This window comes from Sabethes cyaneus, chromosome 1 (genome assembly GCF_943734655.1).
Source record: "Sabethes cyaneus chromosome 1, idSabCyanKW18_F2, whole genome shotgun sequence".
Classification (NCBI taxonomy): Eukaryota; Metazoa; Arthropoda; class Insecta; order Diptera; family Culicidae; genus Sabethes; species Sabethes cyaneus.
In genome coordinates, this window is record NC_071353.1 from 113,325,169 (window position 1) to 113,352,554 (window position 27,386).

Genomic DNA, 27,386 nt, shown 5'->3' on the forward strand with positions numbered 1-27,386 from the left:
TTAATTCTGCACCGGCATCGGGAATGAACCAAGCAGATTGTTCGCAAACTGCGAATTGGTAAACTTGAAGTGGCGTTTGTCGTAGAACTTGAGCAGCGCCGGCGAATACGGATGCTTATCCTTCAGGTGTAGGTAGTGCACTTCCGGTTCGTTGGTGGTGTGGCCACACTCCTCGCAAACATACATCTGTCGAACAAAAACAACAACACAAATCAATATCCTATCGCATTAGGCGAATTTTCTTTGAGCTTACCTTCGTGCGTCGCTCCTTGTACGCGTACTGGTGCTGCACTCCGTGCACCTTCAAGCAGTGCGATTCCAGCGAGCAGCGCTGCGTAAAGGACTTCTCGCAGAGATTGCACTTGTACGGCCGGACGCCGGTGTGCGTTCGGGTGTGCCGTTTCAGGTCGAACGTGTCGTTGAAACCCTTACCGCAGAACGTACACAGGTAGCGCTTGACGTCGGAGTGACACTTCATGTGCCGGTTAAGCAACCGCTGCAAGGTGAACGTTTTCTGGCAGATGCGACAGCAGAATTTCTGATTCTGACCACCGCCGCCGCCGCTCTCGCCTGGTTCGTCCAGCTTGACGACTTCGGTCTGCTGCTGCAGCAGTTTGGTGTGGTGTTTGTCCTCGTCGCGCAACCGTCCGGGCACATTCTCGACGGCCAGCGGGTTTTTGATGCCGTGACCACCGTTGACGAACTCCAGCTGAACTTCCGCCGGGAGACCGAGCTGCAAAGTAGGAGAATCGGGACAACGGATTAGCGGGGGGTTCAGATATGCGCGTGTGATGTGAGCGAAGTAGCTATGTACAACAGGCGCATTGGTGGAGAACTGCTGAGACAGATAGTAGGTGTAGTGGGCCAGCTTCTGTGACATAAACCGAACGCTTTGTAACGCTTGCCAGTGTATCGCGACCCCGCCTCTGAACAATTTTCCGTTTGGTTTGAAAAATATACTAGTTTTGAACCAAAATTGTAGCGAATGTAAAGTACAGCCCTGCGGAACCTTTTGCAATTTAGCGAACGCAACTAAGTTCCCGATGTTGGTCAATAGATGGCTCCAGCAGTAAGTGCTACCCAAAAAAGTCATGAATTCGCTATGTGCGCGAAACGGTGCTGCCACCTTCCCAAGTCTGTTCTATTTGTGAAGTCGGTGCACAGGTTTGTTAAAGAGTGAAAAGGATAGACAAAACTTTGCACAAAATCTTCACAAACTTTCCATATGGCAGTTCCATGAGAGTACAAGAGATCGATTTGTGCTTACATAGCGAATGGAGCTTAGACAAATCATAAACACACCGCTTTGACACATTAGTGATATTATTTTTGTGAATATACGGAATTTTATGCCAAATAATCGTTGGAAAGTGTTGATTTTCTCATTTCATTCGAAGAATACAGCGGCTGAAGCGTATCAAAAGTTTGAGAAACACTGAACTGCAGGCATTGCTCGATAAAACTCCATGCTTAATGCAAGAATAGCTCGCTTCAGCAGAAAGAGTTACCCGCCAAGTAATTTCCAAGCGATTGTATACGCTGAAAATGATTCAAAAGCAAAGAACTTACGTTCCTTATGATTTGAAACCAAGATGGATGTTGAACGTCATTTTTTCGTCTGTGATCAACTGTGCTCCAGCGGCAAAAAAGGAAGGGCTTTCTTCATTACAGCGTAATACAGGGTGACAAAAAATGGATTTATTAAAGTAATCCAAAACAAGAATGTTTTGGCAACTGCCCGATCATGCTATAACGCATCGGTTTGGCCAAATACTCACGCTGCGAAGCTATGCTATGCAGCATAGGGCGATAGCTCTAAGGGGCACCACTCTCGAGGTGTAGCGAAGTAACAAGAGATACAGGGAGTTGAACGAACCATGTATGACAATCTTATTCTAAAAAATAATAAACTTCGAAGTACCGTTTTTGTTTTTTTACCTGGGTTAGTACCAACTTGACCACTGAATAAACAAACATTTTCGGGTTGTCCGTGTATTGCTTACAGCGGGGTTGAAACTGTGAAAAAACACAGAGCGATCCCGACGTCTAAAAATTCAAACCAGAGCGAAACTAAGTTCAACCTGAGTGAAAAAACAAACGTTTTGACAGCCGTTCGAACTAGTGCGAACCCAGGCTGCATCCAAACAAAAACGCTATAAGAAACGAGGGGGCGCCAAATCGGGTTTTCGCCAACCAGGTCGGAACCAGGTCTAGAAACTTATTCAAAACCTGATAAAAAATGTGGTCCTAAACATGGTCCACAATCTAGGTCAAATCTGTTCCAAAATGTGAAACAAGATTTGATAAAATAATATAAGCCCAGATCCAAAATATGATCCAGTTTCAGAAGCTGATTTAAAATCTGATCCAAAATTTGGTTGGTGATGGTGGTTTAAAATCGGATCAAAAATGTGGCCCAAAATCTGGTTTATATTCCAGTCCAGTTGCAGAATCTGGGCCCAAATTTGATGCATAATCTGGTCTAAATCTGATAAAACATGTGGTCCAGAATCGCGGCAAGGTCCACAATCTGGTCCAGGTTTAGAAACCGGTCCAAAATTTGTTCAAAAATATGGTCCAGAATCTGATTTAAAATCTGATCAAAAATGAGGTCCAAAATGTGATAAAATAAATGTGGCCCAAATCTGATGCAGGTCCATAATATGGTTCATTCAAAACCTGGTCAAAGATGTGGTCCAAAATGTGGTCCAGAATCTAGTAAAAATCTATTCCATGATCAAAAAGAAAAGTTGATAAAAAATGCGGTTCGCAATCTGGTCTAAGTGCAAAATATGGTCCGGGTCCGGAATCTGGTTCAAAACCTGATCCAAAATCTGGCTGCTGGTTTAAAAACTGATCAAAAAGTTGTGGCTCAAAATTTGCTCCAGGTCCAAAATCTAGCCCAAAATCTGATCAAAAATGTGATCCAAAATCTGGTCTAGAAACCGGTCCAAATTTGTTCCAAAGTTTGGAACGATGTTCAAACGACAAAAATAATATCTGTGCTGTTGAAACAAAGAGACTTAGTTACCCTTTTTTAGTAAATTGAAGTCACTAAGATTTCAGTAGCTAGGACGTGAGTCTAACTGTCCGCTGTGTCTGAGAACTAAGGCGATCACATCGAAAATGTATTGGGAAAATACCATACAATTGCTACAACTTTTATGAGTCGATTGGAATACAAACCATTATAATCCGTTCAAAACTGGCCGAGTTATTAGTGTTCCAAATCCAAATTTCATGACGCTCGCCTGAATCTAAATTTTGGAACGACACCCTATGTTTAGACGTAGACCTACGTCAACATGGGATCTGCTTCGGAGCGAGCGGTTGAATGAGATCACGGAAGTAGCAAGCCAGCACGTTATGTACCATGGTTCACTGCTTTTCATGATAATTCCTTATTAGCCATTCCTAGTTAGTCGTTTAGCCCAAGCAAACATATTTTCCTTGTTTTCTGAAGAGGTTATGGGCCACAAACACTCCCACAAATCACATTATCGCATCGCATTTTCGTTCATTTCAGGGTAGCATACGATATAGTCAAGCAAAAACAGCTATGGCAGATAATGCAACGAGAACGGTGCAAAGCTCCGAGCAAACTGACCCGGCTGATCAAAGCTACCCGGAGCGGGTGATGTGCTATAGTACGTACGCGCAGAGGGTTATGGCAAGGGGATGGACCAAACTAGAGAAATGATCTTCGGTAGAAATAGCCAACTCCAAGGCTTCGCAGACGACCTCGACATCAATACTAGAAACTTTGGGACGGCGAAGGTTATCGATGCCGGCCTAAAAACGAAAGCTAGGAGGTTTGGGTTACAAATCATTGATGCATTGATGCATTGATGCTTTGAACCCAAATATATGGCAGGAAGAGGCTCTAGAGAAAACAACGTTCTCCTCCCATGAACGATGACTGCTGACGGCGCTCAACTGGAAGTGGTTGATGAGTTTGGCATCTTTGCTCACTGCTGGGTAAAGTAATTTGCCAACGTTTTCAAGATGAAAGCAAGATGGGCGATGCACGAAAGGTATTCCGGACTGTTTTTGACGGAGTATGTGACGGAAAACGGAGCGGAGTGGTGCATATATGAACCACGATTATGATGCGCTGGCCACGTCGTAAGGATGCCGGACGACTGTGCAGTGTTTTCTTCAACAATCCGGCCAGCACCGGGAACAGAGCGGCCCAACGTGCTCTAGATGGCCCATCCAGTTTGAAGCCGACTAGCGTGTGTCGAAACGCTCAATGAATTGGCGACGGGTAGCACAGGACCGAGAACAGTGGAGAGAAATTCCTAATACAGCACGAGCCACCCTGGCAGTAAGTATGGTGTTGAAGACCCAGGATATATCAATTCTGCCTTGGAAAGCTACGAGAAGAAAAATTGTGACATTTGAATCAAAATGTTTGATTGGAAATCAAAAAGTAAAAGGAACTTATAATGATATACAAGATGCTGTGGAAGCTCATAAAGCCCAGTCAGCGACCCGGATCAGCGACGGAGCAGTGGAGCAGAATTTTCCGAGTGTGACGATGAGAACAAACGGACGAGAGCTACGGCTGGGCTCTGCTTGTGGAGTTCAATCAACCTAATCAAAAATATGTCTATTCTTTCTCCTTCGTAGAAGAATCCTGATATCTTATAAGAAAGCTATTCTGCACAAATCTTCTGCAGAATTTCTCCTGACGAGTCCTATGAGAGGAACCCCACAGACGCTGCGCTGCGCGAATCTTTTTTTTTTCGCGCAGGCCATCACTGAAAACATAGAAGAAATCAGTCTCTTACTACTCTTGCTAGAGTAATCGTTACACTGTTCGTTACAGAAAGTAAAACGGATGCAGTACGTTGATGGTGAAGATGTTGGGGTTTACGCTAACCAAATAGGGAATGAACGCAGCTTTCGAGAAACGTCTGGATCAGGAACCGAGCCGACTGACGCCGACTCGCATGTACCATGGCTCCGTACTTTTTTTTTTATCTATCGAGAGTGCCTATGTTTTGTGAAAGTCAAGACCAATCCGTACGTACCTACATAACAATAAGAAAACATTCGATTGGTCACAGAAAATGTCACGACATTTTTTTCCTGCTGCGACATTTTTCGCTGTAGTTGCATGGGTGATGTATGAATTCTAGCAGCTTTCAGATGTTAATTCAACACCAAAACCCAACCTAATGAAAATGCAACGAAGCTAAAAGAGATAGGCGTTTTACGGCAAAGAACAAATTGTAGAACGGTACTAGAGCTTTAAATTGGTGAATAATAGTAATCAGTTTTAACACACCTTTTTAGGAAAAGTTCGATATACATTCCTTGAAAAACACTTATTTCCAAGCTTCTTTTTGCTTCTAAAAAATTATTAAATCTCATGAAGTAGGAGGTTTAAGACCAATTTTCAGTACAAAATTTTCTCAGCTTTCGAATGAAAGTCACACAATTGAGCTAGCTTGAGCTTTGCTAGCTAGCAAAGTTTTTGTATAAAAGCTAATTTAAGGTAAACAGAACTGAAAACTAAAAATGCTTAATAACTCTGTAACTGGTTTAGATATACGGCTTTTGCAGTCTGCGAAATGATTTTAAAACGATATTTGTTGTATATGTTGTGTTGTGTTGTAAAAAGGTCGAAACCAACGGCCGAAACGTCGGATATACAACAAATATCATTTTAAAATCATTTCGTAGACTGCAAAAGCCGTATATCTAAACCAAATACTATTCACAGTCGAAACCAGAACGATTAAGATTGGGCCATATGCGTAGCAGGATTTTTTTCGTCAAATATAATCCTCTATCAAGCCCTGAAATATCTGCACTAAGCTACCTAACACTCTATATATCACCAAGTAACACATTTAACAGCCCGTCGTCCGCATACAGGCTTGACAAGGGAATTGGTTCGAACCCCAGCTGAGGTAAATGAAATTGCTAGGCACAAAAACTCAAGCGAGAGGGGTCGAATCAGTGTTGAGAACAAAGTACGGGAGAAAACAGATCTGTACCACTTTTATCAGAAGCCTGGTCACAAATAGAAAGATTCCCGACAGTGTGGATGCAGCAGATGGAGAAAATGGAAGACACAGATAAGTCAAAACCTAAAAGTCGCCTTAAAGTAAATGTAGCGAAGGAAGACAGAGAACAGTTCGAATTTTCTTCAAAGGCGGATGCTTTAGTCGTCGTTGAGTCTAAGTGAAAGACTTTCTTTTTACTGAATTTGGAAATCAGTTTGATGTCTGCTTTGAAGCTTACGATTAAAAACGGAAAGGTCATTTGAAGAATTTATGAATAATCGAGCCGCACACTTAGCTTTAAGTTACGATGCTGGTCTAACAATGCAGTCGTCGTGTGTTCGAATTTCGGCTGGGCGGTGGTGCTAAAGTTCAGTAGGATCGTTGCACTAGTCCCGTACTTGTTCGGTGCTCTAATAACCGGCTGTAAAGCCAGTCGATAAAAAGTGTCAAGTCTTAAAGATGTCATGTATACACACTCGTACAGAACGGTGTTGCAGAACGCAAGAATCGACCGTTGGCCAAGATGGCGCGATGCATGAACCTGAACGCAGAGCTACCCTATAACGGCGCATTATTTGCAAAACATGTATATAGACTTCAAGGCGGTGTATGGTTCAGATAAACGAGATGAGCTGTATGGGATTACATTTGAACATGGTTTATCAACAAAAGTAGTTTTGCGCGTAAGATTTGCAAAAGAAAATTCTTGACGACAAAATAGAAGGAGTATGGTGCGGGTACATGAAACAGGTGTGTAAAGATGTGATAAATGTAAAGCGGTTAAACCAAGGCAGATAACAGCAAAAGGAATCTTCAGCAGAGAACCCGATAGAGGACAACGGTTCCGAGGCAGACTACGTACCTGTTGGATGGGTGCTGCTCACGAGGATACTAAACAGCAGGTGATTTGAGATTGGCGACCGAGACCGATACATGTGGAGACTTATCCTAGATTCGGCACTAAATCAGTAATCAGATTGTTGCCGAAAAAGAAAGTATCTAATATCCCTACGAACGATCTGAAGTCTTGACGAAGCCAATTGGACGCGTCAGTTTTCGGAGTAAAGCTGGACTTCGCATTGCGAAGGAATGAAAAAAGGATCAACGGAAGTAGCAAGTTATGGTATTAAGCAGCATGATTGATTGTTCTTCAAAATAATAGTTGTTACTTGCCACAAAAGACTGTCGCAGTGGCCTTTTAATCCAATGCCCTTCCGGCATACAAAAAAAGTTATTCTTAGTAGCGTTTTCAGCTCATGGATTCGGAGGATTAAATCCCGGTAAATCCATTGGTGCGCGCAAAGAAGTTGAAATTGAACAAGAAGGTTAAGTAAACCGTTACTTTCGCATGTCTTGTGGCTCCGAGAACAAAGTAAACATACGAAATAAACATATGAACCGGCGTGATGTCTCAGAGTGCGCAAGTTAAGTGAAGAGACGTGAGAAACGCTCTCCACCTAACTTACTTTTGTTTACCAACCTTTGCCTACTGGGGCTGCAGAATGAACAACGTGAACGAGAAAGACACACTTTTTCTAAATTAACTAATGGGTGTTTCTAGATCAGAACGATGTTAATGAAGAAACGATCAATTCCCTGAGTCTTGCAATTACAGCTAGAGCTCTTTTCCACTAGTTGCTCTAGAACCCATTGGCTTGAATAGAGGTCTCAATTTTTCAAAACTAAAACAACTGACTCCATTCCCTAAACTAAGTATTCTAGGTACAACCCTTTCAAAAGTTCCAATGGTTCGGTTTGATCTCAGAAGCTGGCCCACAACAGGAAACGTTAGAAGACAGTAATCAGCACCGGTGAAAAATTAATCATTTATACAGAAAGGATACAGCACTGTTAATCTAATCGCTAATCCTGTCCAAAGTGCCGTTCGATCAAATACCGTGGACCCCCGCTAATATGAATAACTTAAACCAGCCTTTGTTGAATCTGACCCTCACTAAGTTGAATGCGTTCCCACTAAAAATAACCAAACGTCATACCCAATTCATAGTTAGGTTAGCTGGACAAAATGATAAACGAACCCGCTTCACCCGAAAAAAAATGTCATCAGTGGAGGTCTACGGTAGATACTGAATTGACATAACCTGGACTAAGGCTTGAACCATTTCGCGAAATTTTTAACTTTTTGGTTAATATTTGACAGTTCGATGGTTATTTCTCCTTGAGTGGTTAAAATCAGTTCAGAATGTGAACCATTTCATATTTGACGGATTGATAGTTTTTTTGCTCAATGAGAGCATATAAGGTGAGGATGAAAATATTGTTTTTTCTGTCCGAGTTAAAATCGGAGGAATTTTTGATGTTCATTTGCTTTTGTTTGATAGATAAAATTCATCTCATTTCAACCCGGGTTGTTTGAACAAATTTATAATGCGATAAGCATCCATACCAATGTAAAAAAAAATCTAACGAAAAATCAGTGAAACTTGTCGAAGCTCTCTTCCTCACCTGTGCATATCTCATTGGCTCTCAGAACTTGGTTAAAACTAACCATGCTCCCGAGCAGGGTTATTTTCGGAAAACCATCGAACTGTCAAATTTTAACCAAAAAGTTAAAAATTTCGCGGAATGGTTCACAGCCTAAAGATGTTCGCTTATAATCGACGATCTAGTTTGGGAAGTTTATCATTCCCGATCCGATATAAAACTGATCGAACGACACTCTGGAAACAGGAAGCAAAGAATCGCACTGCTACCGAATAGAATGTTCAAAAACTCCCATTTCCAGCAAGTGCCACGCGGTGGTGTGAGTTAGATAGGAGATATGTAGCGTGTGAGTGCAACAAATCACCGAAATAGAAGCGCAGAAGCTTTTACCCACTTCCGCCCGAATGCCTCTGCTTACCCTTTGCTGTAAAACATTTAATTTCACATCGGCCACTATTGGAGACAGGGGAATGGTGGAGAGAGGCGGCGAGGACAGGGTAGTCGCAGAGCACGGTGAAGTCGACGAGGACGACGTCGACGACGACGACGACGAAGATGACGAAAGCCGGCCCGTCGGTGGCGGTGACGATAGCGAGGAGGAAATGGCGTGATAGAACGACGACGGTTGTCGGCCAGTTCTGCTACTGGCCGAGGAAGAAGAAGTTCGACTTACGTTTTGGATGGTTGAGGCGACGACGGCTGGCGGTGGTGCCGCGACGACAGCGGCAGCTCCGCCGAGGGCACCAACCGAATGGTGACCGTGCGCCGGAAGACCCGCGGCTAAAGCTGCCGCGGCTGCAGCGGCGGCGGCAGCAGCTGCTGCCGTTGAGGACGATGACGATGGTGGCGAGGAGGAAGAGGACGGTGATTGGAGGGAATTACTGTTGGGCGATGGGAGGGATAGGTTACTGTGAGAATCGAGGTCGAAACTGCTGAGGGACTGAAACTGATGTGCGGATTGGTAGCTGGGCGGGTTCTCCGGATGATGGTGCATATATTTGTGGTTGTTGTTGTTGTTGAAATTGGTGTTGTAGCTGCGGGAGAGGAGTAGATGCTCGGGGTATTGCTCCAGGCCATCGTGACCTTCTACTTGTTGGAGGGAGGTCGAAACGGAGTCGGGCGTGAGTGACGGTGTTGAGGTTAGCTCCAGATCGTTGCAGTTGCTGGAATGTTCGTCCGAGGGTAATCGATTGAGGAAGTGACTCAGATCGACTGCGTCGGTGAGACTATCCAGCAGAGCGTTATCACCAGGTGAGGAGAAGGTTAGTGTTGCGGTAAACTGAAGCGGATCGACCCCCACTCCGTTCATGTCAACCATCATGGAATCATTGACGTCATAGCTTCCGTAAAGGTTAGAGAGTGAGTCGATTTTAGAGTCGTAATCCAGGTCTGCCTCATCCTTCAGTGCGATTCCGTATGCATTCTGCAACATAGAGTATTGTTTGGACGGGTTACTACTGTTCCCGTTAGCGTCCGTGTAGGCTCCAATATTAGTGAGATCCTGGGTTGTATCGCAATCCATGTTATTCCAGTTGCCATTAAGGAAACCTCCGTTAGCATTGTATCCGTTGAGGCCATTTCCCCCCTTCAGACTTTCATAAAACGGCGGTAGAGATCCAGTTGGAGGGCTATTTGGACCGTAGTTGGATCGTCCATCGCGTCCTCCCATGCCTCCACTAGATCCGCCACCACCTCCGATTGCACCACCTCCGCCTCCGCTGGATCCTCCCAGATTCCCTGAACCGGATGAAAAGTTAATACTTCCTCCACCGCTGTGTCCACTATGGCCACTGCCAGCTTGTCCTCCTCCACTGGATGACCGACCGTGTCCAGCAGCTGCTTGCATAATCCCGTTCAGATTGCCAAATCGATGAGCGCGGATCCAGAAGTGCTTTCGAAGAATGGCCGCCTGTTTGGCCCTTTGCATGCGTTTTTCCTTTTCTTCGTCTTCCTTAGCTCCATCACCGCTTCGTTTTGGTATGTGATAGTCAATCGGTTGCTCCTGCATCGGTTCTACCTCGGGCGCGCGTACCTTTAGATCGACAGCCCTTGGGCTGCTTTCGGGACTTGGTCGTCGGGGCGAGACAGCCGCTGTTGGAGCCCGCTGAATGACGGAACATCGCACCGCGGCACCCGGTGCCGGTGGAGGAGATGGAACGCGATCCTTTGGAGGGGGAGATCGTGGTTTGATCGACAGCAGTGGTCTCTCTTCGGTGAGTACATTTCGATCGTTCCGAATGGGTGGCCCATTGCCGCTGTGTGGGGGTGCTTTTTTCTCCAGCAGAGGTGGCTTGTGCTGTGGTGTAACGGGTCTGCTCGGGGGGTAATCTTTGCGTTCGGCTAGTGTCAGTACGTGTCCCCTATTGCCGTACGGAACTGAATCCCGTCCAGGGAAAAATCGACGCCCGCTTGGGGTGCAGCTGGTCGTACTGGAAGCAGTTTCCCGCTCGTTTTGCTGTTGGTTTTCTTTGGCGATTGTCCGCTGGAGACAAAGCGGAACGGATTGCGGTGAGCTTGGTGCCGTCGGCGTTGGACTGCTGCTGCTGCTGCTGTGGGCGGCTGCTATTTTGGCGGCGGTGGCCGCGAGATTTTTGCATGATGATGACGATGGAGAAGCAGAACTCTCTCGACAGGGCGGGCTGAGACGATTTTCTTCGCCGAAGATGTCGCGAACTGTGAGGAAAAAAGAAAGAAAAAAACGATGGATATTATTATGGTGCGGTGACATCTAATAAGTAAGTAACGGCAATCGAAGGTGAGGTGGCGTGAAATAATTGGTTTTGGAAATTTCAATTTGTACATGACAGGGCAGAGCGAACCGATTTGCGCTGGCGATAGTTTCTTCCCCCGCGACGTCTGAAAGAGTACGAGGATACGTGGCCGCGAACGTGAGATTTCCATTCTGCGCTAATTCAAACCGTCGCTCATTGAAGCGAATAGAAAAAGGAAAGATGAGAAATTAAAGTCAGAATAGAATTATCGTCCGTAGCTGCGTCTAATGAGGGAGGCGTGCAATTCTTGGTACGCAATTTGGTGGCGGTGGATCATTTACGGAGTCAAAGTTTAGACCAACCGTGAATGAAAATTTGATAGCTTAGTCCAGTGCTGGATGAGCTAGGAGAGGGCAACGCTTCAATGATGAGCCATTGTTCTCCGGTCTGCCATCTGCCCTGAGTGGACGGTCAGGTTTGAGTCTCGTACAGTCTGAATAAATACTAATTTTGTTTCATTATACATGCAGTAGATGCGTGACTTTTCTATGTGTATAACTTGGGACTTCCCTGTTGTTAGCTCGAGTGCGGGTCAATTTCTCTCAGAATTGTTTTCGGCTTGAGACAGAGCCAATCTCGAGGGAAGATCCTAATCGCATTCCCACTTAATAGTGATCTGGTTTCTACTGTTGTGGTTACCCTACAATTAGAGCTAATTCTAATTCTACGACCCCGACCGAGCAACAAACTCCAGGTAGGATTGAACAGAACGGAAGGTGGCAGGTAGCAGTACACAGCACAGTCTGCTAGTAAAACATCGCAAAGTAAAGCGACTCGCACACGATTGTGTCATGTTGCTTCCTCCCCTCCCCAGAGACGAGAGGACTACCGCTTAGCGGTTTGCCTTGTGCGTGTTCAAAGCGCTCGCTGTTAGGAGCAAGCCTGAACCTTCAGAGACGGAGTGCGAACACTGTCACGTATCTAGCCGTATAGTGGCAGGCAGTAGTCAGCGCGCTGGCTGGCGAGTTCCGTTCAGTAGCCAGGCCAATGTAGCTAATATATGGCGCGAGTGCATTTGCCGACGAACTGCATTTACAATGAGATTGGAGCAAACAGTTAAGCAGCAATAGCAACGCGGCAGGTCATTTGTCGTCGGGTTGCAATTTAGATGCGGATTCGATGAGAACAGGTTTTTTGTTTTTGTTTACTGTAATGATAGTTTTCAGTATATGGGTTAATGTTAACATCAACAAATAAATAATCTAATTAATAGATTATCCGATAAAAACTTGGGGTGTTTAATTTTTTTCTCAAAATACTTCGGATTTTAATTCACATGTAAGCTATAATTTCATTTCAAAACGAGAAAGAAGAAAAATTTAAGCAAATTGCAAATGAAATATAAGTTGGTTAAACTTTCAACCGACATTAGGTATTGTTCATGATTCTATTTGAAGGAAATTAATACCTATTTTAAATCAAACCACTTCATGCTACACTTGCGATTTAAGCTAAATTATATAACTTGCATTCTTGATCTTTCATCATTGTCTGTGTCTTTCCGTCTAAAGTACATCTCTCATTTTTTCTCGTATTTTGTCTTTCATATTTCATCTTTTCTTGTTACGTGACTCTACCGCCTTTTGCTGTCATTTTATAGTAGTTTTTTAACGCCTGTTAGCCATTTCTTGTTTTTTGCCACATCTACTTTCAGGTATTATTACATCGTATTTTTACCTCCTTCAAGCGATTTGTGTAATTTGTGTCCGTATCGCTTAATCCGCAACTATTTATAGCCTTTTCATCGTTTTTTGACATTTTTTGTCACTTCTTTAGAATTTTTTCCGCGCCCTTTCATCACATTTTTGTCGTTTTATTGTTATCTTTTCGCCGTCTTTAATTCGTATTCTTTGTCTTTGTGTCATCTCTCTCTCTGTTTTTTGACCATATTTTCGTCGTTCCGTGACGTCTGCTTTTGGTTCCGAATCACTTCAAATTTTGACACAAGTGTTCTAAGGATATATTCTACAGATTAATCGAAGGTTTTTCTTCACTGATTTTTCATTTTCAGGAAGCCGCCATTTCGTCAAAAATGATTTTATTGCTAAATCCTTCGATCAATCTATAGATAATATATTTTATCACCGATTCCATTTTGGTTTTCCGATTTCCGATGAGTCAGTTCAAAGATAGCGTGCTCACCGCCAGATGCCTTATTTTAGAAGAGTTCCAGAAGATTAACGATAGCAGCTACTTAAATAACTTTTCTCAAAAACAAAATATGTTAAAATACAGCCAAAAACTACAGTGAGATGTATACAAGTTTTCACTTTAATCACTCTCTAGGTTCTAGAAAAATTCTAGAAAAATCCACTTTTTTAAGCCTGCTAACTGTATATAACCCCTTAATCGTCACCTTTTCATCGTTTTTGTCGTTATTTTTCCATTTTTCATCACTTTTTGCCATTTTCTCGTAGTCTTGTTTGATCAAGACAACAAAATAGATGATATCTGTCTTTTCGTTGTTCTTTCGTCGCCTATCTACGGTATTTTCGTCATTTTTTCACCGCCTTTTTCGCATGTTTTAACGCTTTTCAAACGTCTCTTTGTAGTTTTTTGGTTTGTCGCTGTTTTGGCGTCTATTCGTTGTCTTTTCATTATATTTTTGTAGTCTGCCGTCTTATTTCATCGTCTTTTCATCTACTGGTCATCCTTTTTTGTCATCTTTCAGTCGTTTTTTCGCCGCCTCTTCGTCGTCTTTTTGATGGCCTTTGCGTCGTTTTTTTGCATGTTTTCATGACGCTTTTTGAACGCATTTTTGCCGTGATCTGTGAAGTTTTTTGTTTTTCGCGGCTTTGACGTGTTTTCATTGTTTTTCCACTGTATTTTCCGTTGTCGTTCCGTCTACTTGTCACTTTTCGATTTTTTTTGCCGTTTTTGTCATCTCTTTGTTGTCCTTTCTTCGTATTCGTCGTTTTGGGTCATGTCTCTGTCGTATTTTCCATGTTATTAGACATCTTTTTACCTTATTCAACGTATTTCTTCGTTTGTTTATTTACGTTTGTGACCAGGGTTTCGCAAGTTGAATGTGACTGCCGTGAATGCGAACTTTCCGCATTCAAACTCCGCTTTTTGAACGATCATTTGACTGTTTTTTTAATCCAGTCAATCTGCCGCTTGCGCTGCTGCCGCCTTACAATTTATGCGGCATCTCAGCAAAAGCAAACAGTTGATCTCCCGTTTTGCTTTGCGCTTTGAGAATATAAACTGCAAACTGACTGGAAGCATACGTTGACGTATTTTTTCGTTTCTCTTTTTGTCTCCAAATCGGCTGCTCACAGTAATAGTTTGTCACCCGGACGTCGGTCCGACGCAAGCAAAATATTCGTTTGTATTGGACGGAGTCCGACCGACTTCTTCCATGCACATGTAGTGGTTGTTTTTTTGTAGTATTGAATCATACGATTGTGCGGTTACTTTTCGTTAGCGTGGTGACTGCTAGTCATTTGACTGTTTTGCAGTCATTCGCTGCTCCAAACGGTAAAGGCAACTTGATCGAAACGAAAATGTTAAAAAGCTTTAGAACGCGTTCGTTCTACTGCGTGCAATCGGCGTCTGACTGAGCAAACTGCCAGTTGTGTTATGCATAGCGTTCGTATTCCACCACTAAACGGACGGTGTGAACTTGAATGCGCGTTGGTGTGACTGCGGTAGAAAAAGGATCGGTCGAAGCCCTGTTTGTGACATATGCTTTTATTTTTTGTTGTTGCTGTTTTTGGCATCTTTTTGTCACTAATTTTTCTTCATTCTTTATTGTCATCTTTCCATTGTCTTTTCAGGGTGTCGACTCAAATCCAAAAATAAAATTCCCTAACTTTCCCTGATTTTCCCTGATGCTTTAAATATTTTTCCCTGACCCTCAAAACTCGAATATCAAGCTTATTTGGGCGATTTCTGGCTTAAGTTTTTAACCCTTTAGCATGGTTTATGCGAGCTGCTGAAAACTAAAGCTAGATTTCTTCATGTTTTAAGAATACATATCAAAGATTCTTAACCTATTTCTTATCAGCGTTTCGAAAACGCCCTCTTCTATCGAGTCTAGGGACAGTTATGTTTAAGGTATCAACTTGAATCCAAAGAAACAAAGATTGAGACATAATCTAATCGACCTGTTTTTGCACAAAGCTTAGATGTTACATACAACAAAATTACAGCCGTGTAAACATAACAAATCTTGCTCATTTTGAGTCAGCTCAAACTAGTAACTTTGCCGCTGGCAGATGGACACATGTCTGCGGGTTTTCAGTTAAACTAAAACAAAACTTTCCTGGAAGTTTCAGCTTGTTATCTTTATTTATTTATTATTTATTTATTTGTTGACATATGTAACGTAAGGCAAAGCCTTTTGAATTGTTACAATAAGATTTGATCTCGAATTTAGTTGGACTACCAAACTTATTTCTAAATTGATATTTATTCTAAGTGATATTGTGTTTCCTCTACATTGAATTAAGGGAATAACTATGTGCTGTTGAGCCGTGCAAGCAACTGACGCTTAAAAACTCTCGTGCTTGAGCTCGATTTTATCGAAGTTGGTAGTGAGTTCCAATGGACAATGCCTCTAACGAAAAGTGACGAACTGTAGTCTCTGGTGCTGTGATGCGGCACGGAAAAATTTCTAGTTCTCAAGTTTCCTAGGGGTTGCAAAATAGTAAATTGATATTCAGGTTTCCTAGTATAGTTAATCTTAAATATCGATAAACAGGACCTATATTTATAAAAATCTGAGAAGGTGCAACCTAATAGCGACTTGTGTAGGTGAGAAACGTGAGAAAATCTGGAAAGGTTGTATACGTATCTAACACATGCGTTTAACGCCATTCGAAATTTATTCAAGATTCCTACAGAAGTGTTAGCGTAGAGTGCATCACCATAAACAAAATGTGGTAGCAATATTGATGTAAAAAGCTTTAACTTAGTTGATGTTTGAAAATGTTTAGTAGCCAAATTGAGCTGCTTTAGCGTTCCATATATTTTACCACACTGGGCATTTATGTGAGCTTCCCATTTAAGCTGAGATGTAAAAATGACACCTAAGTTGGTAACTTTGTCAAAAAATTGAATAGGTTCACCTTGTAGGAATAACTGAGGAGGAGTCATGTTGTTATTGTTTTTAGCAAATAATACAGCCTTTGTTTTACTCGGATTGATCGACAAAAGGTTTGTATTGGACCATGCAGATAATTTGTTTAGATCATGATTTATTTTGCGAGCAACATCATTTAGACCAGAGTCACCATTAGTACAGCAGTATATTTGCACATCATCGGCAAATAAATGAATAGAACAATAGTCCAAGTTAGTCGGAAGGTCGTTAATAAAAAGCGAGAATAAAAGTGGGCCTAGAACAGATCCTTGAGGGACCCCAGACAAAATTGGTTCAAGGGAAGATAAAACCTCATTACATGAAACAGCTTGATACCGATTTGTTAGATACGACCTAATCAACTTGGCGGCAGTTGCAGAAAAATCAAACAATGACACTAATTTATTAACAAGCTTATTATGCGAAACACGATCGAAGGCTTTGGCGAAATCTACCATGAGAAGAATAACAATTCCCTTTCTATCTAGGGTCTGTGCAATGTCGTTGTGAATCTTTAATAACGCAGTTTCTGTGCTATGATTTTTTCGAAAACCCGATTGAAAAGGACTGATATAGTTCATTATTTGAATATGATTTGAGATCTGTGCTTTAAGTAACTTCTCAAAAGCCTTAGAAAGAGTACTCAGGAGACTAATAGGTCTGGGGTTTGTAATGTCATTTGAATTGCTTTTCTTCTTAAGCGGTATTACTTTCACGAGCTTCCAGTCTCTTGGATACTTTGATGTACAAAGAATAGAATTAAATAGATGTGTAATCACTGGAAGAATCAAAGGCAACATTATTTTTATAAAGGCAATTGGAATATTATCCAAACCATACGCATTTGATTTGATTGAGTAGATAGCATTTATGGTTTCATTGTCGTCAACGCGACGAAAACCAAAACTGTTATGATCACTCAAAGGTAATGAGGGAGATTGATCGGTACTAAAATTTGAGATGAAATAATCATTAATCTCATGCGCTGTGTACTCTATATTGTCGACGGAAGCTTTTTTTGTTACACCAAGTTTGTTAATGTTACTCCAAAACTGCTTGCAGGTAACATTGATATTAAATTTTCTCCTATCATACTCATTTTTAGCTCTCCTAATTAAATTATTAACTCTGTTTCGAGCATGTTTGTAAGCAGCCAAATCATCAGGTAGCTTGGTTTGTTTCCATTTTCTATAAGCCAATGCCCTATTAATGATAGCTGTCTCCACTTCACTAGTGAACCAAGCATTCGGTCTCGTCCTAATAGGTCTCAATGGTATAAACTCATTATGTAAATAATTCAAATGGCTGTTCAACAGTTGGACGATACGATCAGGGTCACTGATATTCATAGCTTCGTTCCAATTTATACGACGACATGCTTCATGAAGCGGTGCAATATCATAGTTAACGTAATCCCTATACGAATTCGTTTGTACAGGAGCAACCGACAGGATATCTAGAGAAAAGAAAACTAAATCATGGTTGGAGATACCAGGCAAAGAAACTTGATCTTGTTTGACTATTATGTGAGGGGAGTCTGAAATTATTAAATCAAGTAAAGAACAGCCTGAATTGAAGAAAAACGTTGGTTCAATGTTAATACAAGAACAAGAAGTACTTTCGAGTGCGTCTCGAAAACGCCGACATCTGCTTGAGTTTTTCAGTAGATCAGTATTAAAATCGCCTATAAAGAATGAATGATCATATTTCGCAATAAACTCATCTAAGTGATGCAGTAGAATGTTCGAACAATCGTTATCCGGGGGATTGTAATAAACTCCTAAAAAGAATTTCTTCTCGCCGCATTTAATATCAAGCAGCAGAAACTCCGTTCGATCATCATCGGATTTACGAATTACTTTACAGTACAAGTTTTTCCTAATATAAACACATACTCCTCCTCCGTGCCTATTTCGATCATGTCGAATAAGTTTGAATCCATCAATATTTATCATGGAATTGTTAATTGATTCATTCAACCAAGTCTCAGACATGCATATTATATCAATTTTGGTATTCATAAAAGTGGCTTTCAGTTCGTTAAATTTAATCAGTTTCCGAGCGCATAAACTTTGCACATTAATGTGACAAACATTCAATTTATCATTGTTCAAAGCAACATTGAGTACAGCTCTAGGAATAAGTAAATTAGTGTTAGAGACATTGCTGTTCATTAAATTATCCTTAGTCATCAATGATATAGCGAGTAGTCATTAAACGACAGTAACCCACAAAACTCACCAGCACAAAAAACGCCAAACTAAGGAGGAAACACAACCTACGCCTACATCCACTACAACTAAAATTCATTCAGTTCGCATAGATCACAGTTCAATCAACGCTTGTAATAGACGATCAGATGTTTGCAGTCCAGAAGTCAAATATAGAGAATCGATATCACTCAGCTTTGCGTACAATCGCAATCTCCCAGCAGTAGCAGTGCGGCATCACACAGAATTCTCGATCTTTGCTGCAAAAAGTATGGGGTTAAGGAGATGATTCCCCAAAGATTTTTGGTACAAACATGTGCGTTTTACTGGCTTCGAGGTACGGCAAAACTTTAGCTAGATGTATTGTTAGAAAATGTCCAAATGGCAAATATTTTAACCCTCAATGGTGGACAGTATGCGAAGTTAAGACTAAAGCTGTGTGTCATGGTTTCGGATTGCAACTATCGAGGCTTGAGAGCAACATTGACTCGAAGGTAGTTCGGTGGCCGGCCGTTCGGTCCGATGACCGTATATGGGCGTTGAAAATTAACGCAAATTCTTCAACTACAGCTAAATCAACGTATAGTCACCAACAAATCATAAATTCGATGATACTAGGGACGAATTGAACCGCCCAGTTAGCTTCGAGGTACGATGCTGATCTATCAAGCCAGTTGTGTTCGAATCTCGGCTAGCCGGTTTTTGTTAGATAGAATCAGTAGGATCGTTGCACTGACCCCGTAATTTTCCGGTACTCTAACAGCGGGCTGCGAAGTCTGTCGAAAAAGAAGGATAATGTCTAGTGACAGTTAATGCTCAAGACTTTGCTTTGCTTTGCTAGGGACGAATTCTATGACAGGTTCGAAAGGATTTATGGGGTGCGCACAACTTGAAAATTCAAGACTCTAGCTCCCAGATCGATCCTGTTTCGGTCAATACTTTTTGGGATTCACAATATACAGTCTTTTCTTAGCGACTTTGACCACTATCTCGTCGTAAGATCCACGCAAGGTTATCGAAATCGGCGAAGGCTCGCACTGAGAGGATGTTGCATTTCAACATCTAGCGGTTTACGGCATATGACGTTGCAGTGGAGTACACCAGCAAGCTTGATCAACGAATCGCAGAACAGCATGACGACAGGGAATAAGACTTAAGTCTAAGTAGGCTGTGGAGGATCCGCCATGGCGCCAACAACTACGAGGGAAGTGATAGGCACGACGTGGGGAAGACAATCACCCTTATTCTGCGAGTCACGTGACTCAATACGACAATTGTCACTCGCTGCGACTCGCCAGGTGACAAAGCGTGTTACCTAGGTGACAATGCGATGACTCCAAATTAGTTACGTCACTCGCCTCGCAGAATAAGGGTGAGTGTAACAGCTTGTTTGATGTCGAATGCCAGAAAATGACAGATGAGAAGAACCAGGCCAAGAGTCGGTTGCTCACTGCGGATCATATCAGAACAGAGAAACATGTAAGCTTTCTGCGCATTACGCATCCAGCTGAACCAGTCCCGAAGGTTGCCAACTCGCATAAACGCAAATTCTACAGAACGTTAATGCTCCCGGTAACCCTTAACGGACATGAATCATGGATACTGAAGGAAGATGATCAATGCTTGGGGCTTCTGAGTGTAAAATTCTGCAATTGGTGAAAACACTGTAGATCGCGTGTAAATAACAGTATGTGTCCCGCTTTGTGCTCTTGATGTCTGCACCGTGAAGTGCGTGAGGCCTGCCATTGCCGATTTCGAGCACTACAGCGAGTGAAGTCTGACAATTGTACGGCGCAAAACAAATAAAAAATTTACGGCAAACTGAAAGATAATCGAATCGCCACTTGACATGTAACAAGTTTTAATTCAGCCGATCAATCTGCGTATATTTTACACGAAAATTGATTTGATTCCAAAGTTGATCAACAATATTGCCGCGTGAACAAAATTTCCCTGATTGAATTTCGAAATTCCCTGATATTCCCTGATTTCCCTGATCCAAAAATGAATTCCCTGATATTCCCTGATTTTCCAGGTTTTTCCAGGAAATCGACACCCTGCTTTTCGTCGTTTTTTATTTTCTTTTCGTCGTTTTTTATTTTCTTTTGCTATTTTCTCATCGTCCTGTTTGTGGTCAAGAAAACAAAAATGTTCTTTTGTTACTACCTTTCTGTCGTACTTTCGACATCTTTCCCACCTTTTTGACGTTTTGCTTTTGTTTGTCATCTTTTTTTTTCTTTTATCACTATTTAGGCAAAAACTTTTCATTGTATTTTTTGTCTTCTTTCGTCTTTTTAAACATCTTTTTACGTACTTGTCATCATTGTTTCGTCATTTTACCATCTTCTCGTTGTTTTCGTTACGACTTCTCAACCGTATTTTTTTATCTCTTCCTTGTCTTTTTTTCATTTTAGTCGTTTTTGTTTCACGTCTCCGTCACATTTTTGTCATATTTTATGGTTGTTGTTTTTGTTGTTATTTTTTATTCGCAACACTTTACACCTGTTAGTGCATTCGTGTCGAATATTTTATGATATTTTTGACATCATTTCACCGTTTGTTGCTTTTTGACGTTTTCTTTGCATTGTCTTTTGGCTTGGTTTTGATTTTTTGTGGTCTTTTCGTCTTTGTCGTTTTTCGTCGTCCTATCAGGATAGCAAATATGGCATCTTTTTACTAGCATTTGGTCGTCTTTGTAACCGCCTAGTTAGTTTCGAGGTACGATGCTGGTCTAATAAGCCAGTCGTCGTATGTTCGATTCTCGGCTGGGCAGCGCTGCTAAAGCCAGTAGGATCGATGACTAGCCCCGTTATTGTCCTGTACACTAATAACCGGCTGCGGTTTGTCGATAAAGAAGGGTAATGTCTAAAGATGGTATTCCCAAGGCTTTGCTTTGTTTTTGGTAGTCTTTCTGTGGTATATTTGTTATCTTTTTATCGTCTTCTTTGACATTTTTTGTCCCTTTTTTGATGCGTTTGTCGGTTTTGTAATATTTATTATATTGTCACTGTATTGGTGTCTTTCTGTTTTCTTTTTAGCGTCTTTCGTCATCTTTTCACTGCCTTTTCGCCGCCTTTTTGTTGTTCTTTTCGTCATCTTATTGCTTTCTTTTCGACTTCTTTTCGCCATTCATTGTCATCTCTTTATTGTCATTTCTTCATTTCATCGTCTTTGTATCATCTCTTTGTCGTCTTTTTATGGGGCTTTTGACATCTTTCCACAGTGTTCGACGTTTTTTGACGACTGATCGAAAACCAGACGTTAAGGTTTTCATTTTCTTTGTTGCTGTTTTCGGCCTACTTTCAGCCTTTTTTGTCGTCTTTTTTGTTGTTGGTGGTTTGGCATCTTTTTGTTGTCGTTTTATCGTCATTTCCTCTTTTTTATTTTTGTACCTGTTCGTCGTATATTGTCATCATTTCGCCGTTTTTTGTTGTCTTTTTGTCTATGCTTGCAATTTACTGGACGTCTTCTTTGTTGTGAAGACAACAAGTTGCCTTTTCGTTGTTCCTTTATCGTTTTGTAGTCGTATATTCGTCATCTTTTCATCGTCTTTTTTGCATGTGTTGTCACCTCTTAGGCGTATTTTAAACATCTTTTTGTCATGTTTTTTGTTTTTTTTTTGTCGCTGTTTTTGTGACTTTTCGTTTTCTTTTTATCGTATTTTTGATGTCTTACGTCTGTTTTTCGACGTCTTTTCGTCTACTTGTCATCATCTTTCTGTCGTCTTTTCGACGCCCTTTCATTGCCTTTTTGTTCTCTTTTCGTCGTCCTATTGACGTTTTATCGACTTCTTTTCGCCATCTGTGTGTCATCTCTCTTTCGTATTTTTGTCAGCTTTTCATTGCTTTTTTGTCATATTTTCATCGTTTTTGGGATCTGTTTTGTCTATTGTTGCCTTTTCGGCTGCTTTGTTCGTTTTTATCGTCGTTTTCGTTACTGTTTTGGTGTTTTTTCGTCGTCCTATTTGTTGTCAAGGCAACTAAAATGTTGTCTTGTTACTGCCTTGTCGTCGTTCTTTCGTCATCTTTTTGCCGTAAATTGGTCATCTTCTTGTTATCTTTTTTGCATGTTTTGTCACCTATTTGGAGCTTTTTAAACGTCTTGTTGCCATGCTTTTTCGTTTTGTTTTTCGCTGTTTTCGCGACTTTTCAGTGTCCTTTTATCGCACTTTTGTTGTTTTTCGTCTATTTTTCGACGTCTCTTCGTCTACTTGCCAACACGTTTTCGTCATCTTTCCGTCGTCTTTTTGCTATCAATGAGTTCTTTTTGACGTTTTATAAACGTTTTATTGTCGTTTTTTGTTTTGTTGCTTTTTTAGCGTTTTTTCGTTGTCTTTTCACCGTATTTTTCTCAAGTTTCGACTTTTCGCCTACTTAACATCACTTTTTTGTCATTTTACCGTCTTTTCGTTGCCACCGCCTCTTCGTCGTTCTTTTCGTCATCTTATTATTTAATTTTATTTTCGATTTCTTTTCACCGTCCTTTGTCATCTCCTTATCGTTTTTTCTTCCTATTCATCGTCTTTGCATCATCCCTTTGTCGTCTTTTACATGGTCTTTTTGACATCTTTTCACCGTATTCGACGTTCTTTGACGTCTGATTGTTGGATTTCGACGTCTGCTTTTAGTTTTTTTAGCAGTTTTAACGACAAATTTTCGACAAATTGTCATCTTTTTTTGTGCAATTTTTCAAATGCGCAAGGCATTTTTTTGTCGTTATGCTATGATCTTTTCTTCGTTTTGTTGTCATCTTTTCATCGGCATTTGTCATTATTTGGCCGTTTTTGTTGTCTTTTCGTCTATGTATGCAATTTTTTTGATATTCCATTTGTTGTGGAGGCAACACAAATGTTGTCTTCTTACTGATTTTTCGCTCTCTTTCTGTCTCTCGTGTTCGTCCTCTTTTCGGCATCCTTTTTGCATGTTATGTCGCCTTTTTGACACTCGTGTGTCTTGTTTTTTGTCGCGTTCTTGGTGTCTTTTCGTCGATTTCTCATCGTATTTTCATGTTGTTACTTTTTGTCCACTTTTCATCGTATTTTCGTCATCTTTTCATGACTTTTTCATCATCTCACCGTTTCTTTGTTGTATGTTCTTTGTATCTAAAGGCTTAAATGTTCAACAGTTTAAAATTATTAAGTAATAAGATTATTATTAGGGGCAGTTGTGTAAAATGAGTAAACCTAATTAGTGCAAATAGAACAAGGATTCCGACGACTTGGTTATAATAACAACCTTATTTGACAGCTTCGTTCAAAATTAATTTCCCATAAGGGCACAGTTTATCACCTTATTAATGGAAAGACTATTCTGTCCTGTTTTCCCAGACAAATTCAATTGAATTTTTCCGATTTTCTCGGGCATTATGTCTAAAGTTCATAACTATTGAACCAAGCATCGTAGAATAGAAGTTTTTTATGAAGAATGCAAAAAAAAATTCATGGCAATTCATATCAAATCAAATCAAAATATCAGTTGTAAAACATTAGTTATAGAACGTTTCGAAAGATATTTTTATTAACGTATGATTACGTCTTTTTTATTGGGGGGTACTTAGACTACTTTGTCCATTGAATTGAACTTTTGTTATGATTACGAAAAACATGCTTGCGTGCTCGTGGAAAAATCATTGATTAGTGATAACTATTATTTTTTATTTGTTTATTATATAAAAAATCATCTGACAGCATATAGTCTTAATGATCTAAAGTAACGTAATATATCACATGCTTTTATAAACTCGCTGACGGAACGTGTCTTTGTAGACACGTTAAAACGGAATAAATGATACGCCTCTTGGAATCGTCCGCTCACACTCAACATTGGGTCATTATTGACATATACAGTGTTTTTTTTTGTCGGAAGATTTGACCACTGCGACCATTATTTTGATCTATTGTGGTAGTACACAGTGTTTCTAGGAGGTTGTCGTAGCCACTGTCTGGGCCTTAGAATGCGCTGTGGTGCGTAGATGTGAAGTTGATCAAACAGGGCGGGACTATCAATTTCACCTTGTAAAATTTTTGCACGAAATACAGCTTGGTTGGCATTTCGTCGATCTTTCAATGTTTCGATGCCAATCAATGCACACCGGTCTTTATAAGGAGGCAGGTCTTGCGGATTCGTCCATGGAAGGTTACAGTACAATGCGCGTAGACACAGTGGATCAGTTAAATTAGCAGCAACTTTCGAAACACAACCAAGCTGGCGATTAGCCTTGTCCACAGTAGCAGAGTAGTGCGCTTTGAAAGACAGTTGGTAATCTAACAGAACGCCTAGATCCTTAATTTGATCGACACGATTCAAAACAGTTCCGTAGATGGAGTAGTTGAACAGAATAGGATTCTTCAGACGCCGATAGGAAATCACACAGCATTTTGCTATACTAATCACGAGATGATTCAGCCGGCACCACCTGGTAAAGCTGTCGAGCATATCCTGTAGACGGAAACAATCATCTAGCTTGCGGACGACGAGATAAATTTTTAAATCATCCGCGTTCGGTATAATCGAAGAGACATCATTGAAGAGAAGAGCGAATAGAAGTGGTCCTTGGTTACTTCCTTGAGGAACCCTGCACTACGGACTGAATGTTGTTGATTCAGTAGATCCTATCTTTACGTATAGCTGTCGGTTTGCTAAGTAAGATTTCAGTCAATCACAGAGTCTATCTGAGAAACCGAGACGTCGAAGTTTGGCGTAAAGTATTTCGTGGTTCACTGTGTCGAAAGCAGCCTTGATATCCGTGTATATTGCATCAATTGGTACACCAGCATCCATTTTGCTGATACAGAAGGAAGTAAACTCACAGAGGTTCGACTCCACAGATCGCTTGCGGAAGAATCCGTGCTGAGATGGTGTAATGTAGTTTTTGCATGCACGAGCTTTTCCAGATTGTAGGAAATGTTCGACGTTGCAGTGAGAGATTGAAAATCGCTTGCAGAGGTTCTACTAGATCACCGGAACACTTTTTCAGCACACACGATGGGATGCCGTCCGGCCCAGCAATATATGATGACTTCCACTTCACGAGAGTCGCAACTGTCATCTCGGCATTAATACTGAAAACATCCACGTCAACAACGTCGGGGACAACACCGGGATGGAGGGCTGCGGTAGAGTTGAATACACTCCCGAAATGTGAAGCAAAAAGTTGGCACTTTCAATCGACAGTAGAAGCGGTTAGATCACCAAACTTCATACACGTAGGTAGACCATAATCCTTCCGCTTAGAGTTTACAAACGTCCAGAACCGTTTCGGGTGCCTGCGTAAGCTACGTTCTGTCTGATTGAGATGTCGTCTATACAGCGGTCGATTGTAGCAACGGTATCTTCGACTCGCTTCCTCAAATTGGCGTTTGGAAAACTAGTTTTTATGCAGACAATATTTCTTTAGCATTTTAGAACGTTGTCGTTTCAGATACCTCAACCGCGCATTAGACCAAGGTGTTTTTTTCGGAGGTCTAAAAGGGGGTACCACCTTAGGAAAACAGCGACGCAATTTATTATTGAAAGCAGTGACTGCGTCATCAACATTCAGAGTGGCGTATACATCAGATCAATCCATTGAGGGCGTCAAAATTAGTTTTACGGAAGTTGTACTCGGATACATCAACGTCATTGGTATGAGCAACAGCGGGCAGACCCTTGATGGTGAACAAAAGAGCAGGATGATCAGGATCCAGTCGCACAACAGGTTCGGGAGCTTCTTCGGCGGTACTACTACTACTACAGTACTAGTGATAGAGTCAGAAGTGTAAATCAAGCCAAGAATTCGGTCCCTGGAGTTGCGAACTGCATTACGTTGTCTCAAACGGCAAAACGACAAACCATCGAGTAATGTGCGACAAGCTGGTGTAAGTCACCAAAGAGGATTATCTCATTACAGTCAGAACGGTTCACGATTTCAACAACAGTGTCCAAATGCAATTGAATGTGGTCGCAATTCTTGCTATTGTTCGGCGGAACATAAACAACACCAAGGAAAATAACTTTGTCATGAAAAGCGATTTTGATCCATTATGTTTTTTGCAACGGCTACTAAAAATCCTCCACCTCTATGCCGTAAACTATTATGCGCACCACGATCAACCCGGAAGACATTGTAATCATTGCTGAACAATTGGCGAGAGGCGATGTGATCGTCAAGCCACGTCTCAGTAAAAACGTACGCGTCGTACGCGAACTCTGAGGTACCCAGAAACACTTCGGAGATCTTGGACTTCAATCCACGGATGTTCTGGTAGAAGATGCAGATGGGCTCATTGGGGGTTTTTGGCTGGTCACTTGCCGTTGCAATAGTATTCAGCACCGCGATCGGACCGTTAGTGGCGATTATGCTGGAACGCAAAGAGTCGACACGCGAAGAGATATCGCATTGAAGCATTGAAGTGTTCGAAGTGTTTTCCCTGAAATTTTGAAAAACATCAGGGCGGGAAAAGTTGAGAATTCACGAGTACTTGCCGGAGATAGCAGGCTGGAAGACCCCTTCCAAACCACCGAATACAGCACCGGCATGACTCCGTTGGCAGGATACTGTTTCGTTGATGCTTGCAGAATCATTGCAGACTTGCAGACACACTTCAATTGATTCTTTGCATATAAAAAGGGTTTCGATTTTAGCAACAAAGGCGATACGCATTGCTGCCAAATTCGAAATTCTACTGAAGTTATAAACTGCTACAACACTGCTTACTTTCAGGACATCAAATTATACTAGGTTCTTTCGTGCAATTTTATAACGTAACAAACAGTTCCGCAGTTAGTGCACTTTTAACTTCGTTACTAAGCACTGTTTAGCACAGTATAAGTTTAGTAACTCGGCACTTGTTTACATTTTCGCAGTTGCCATTTGCGAC

General features: G+C 41.4%; 1 protein-coding gene across 1 annotated transcript; it reads right to left on the reverse strand.

The window, feature by feature from the left end:
- LOC128746124 (transcriptional regulator ovo) lies at positions 1 to 27,090 on the reverse strand. Its single transcript, XM_053843172.1, has 5 exons — positions 27,035 to 27,090; positions 26,611 to 26,936; positions 9,136 to 11,135; positions 254 to 733; positions 1 to 186 (listed from the first exon to the last, which is right to left on the reverse strand). Exons 1-5 carry the CDS (start codon positions 27,088 to 27,090, stop codon positions 1 to 3), a joined length of 3,048 nt encoding a protein of 1,015 aa, XP_053699147.1.
- Positions 27,091 to 27,386: the final 296 nt, after the last annotated feature.

Excerpts from the sequence above, each read along its gene's own strand:
- LOC128746124 (XM_053843172.1), bottom strand. The coding sequence starts at position 27,090 with ATGATTCTGCAAGCATCAACGAAACAGTATCCTGCCAACGGAGTCATG. Across the intron at positions 26,937-27,034 it reads AACGGAGTCATGCCGGTGCT|GGAAAACACTTCGAACACTT; the intron begins GTATTCGGTGGT and ends TCAAAATTTCAG. Across the intron at positions 11,136-26,610 it reads TGTCTTCCGGGTTGATCGTG|TTCGCGACATCTTCGGCGAA; the intron begins GTGCGCATAATA and ends TTTTCCTCACAG.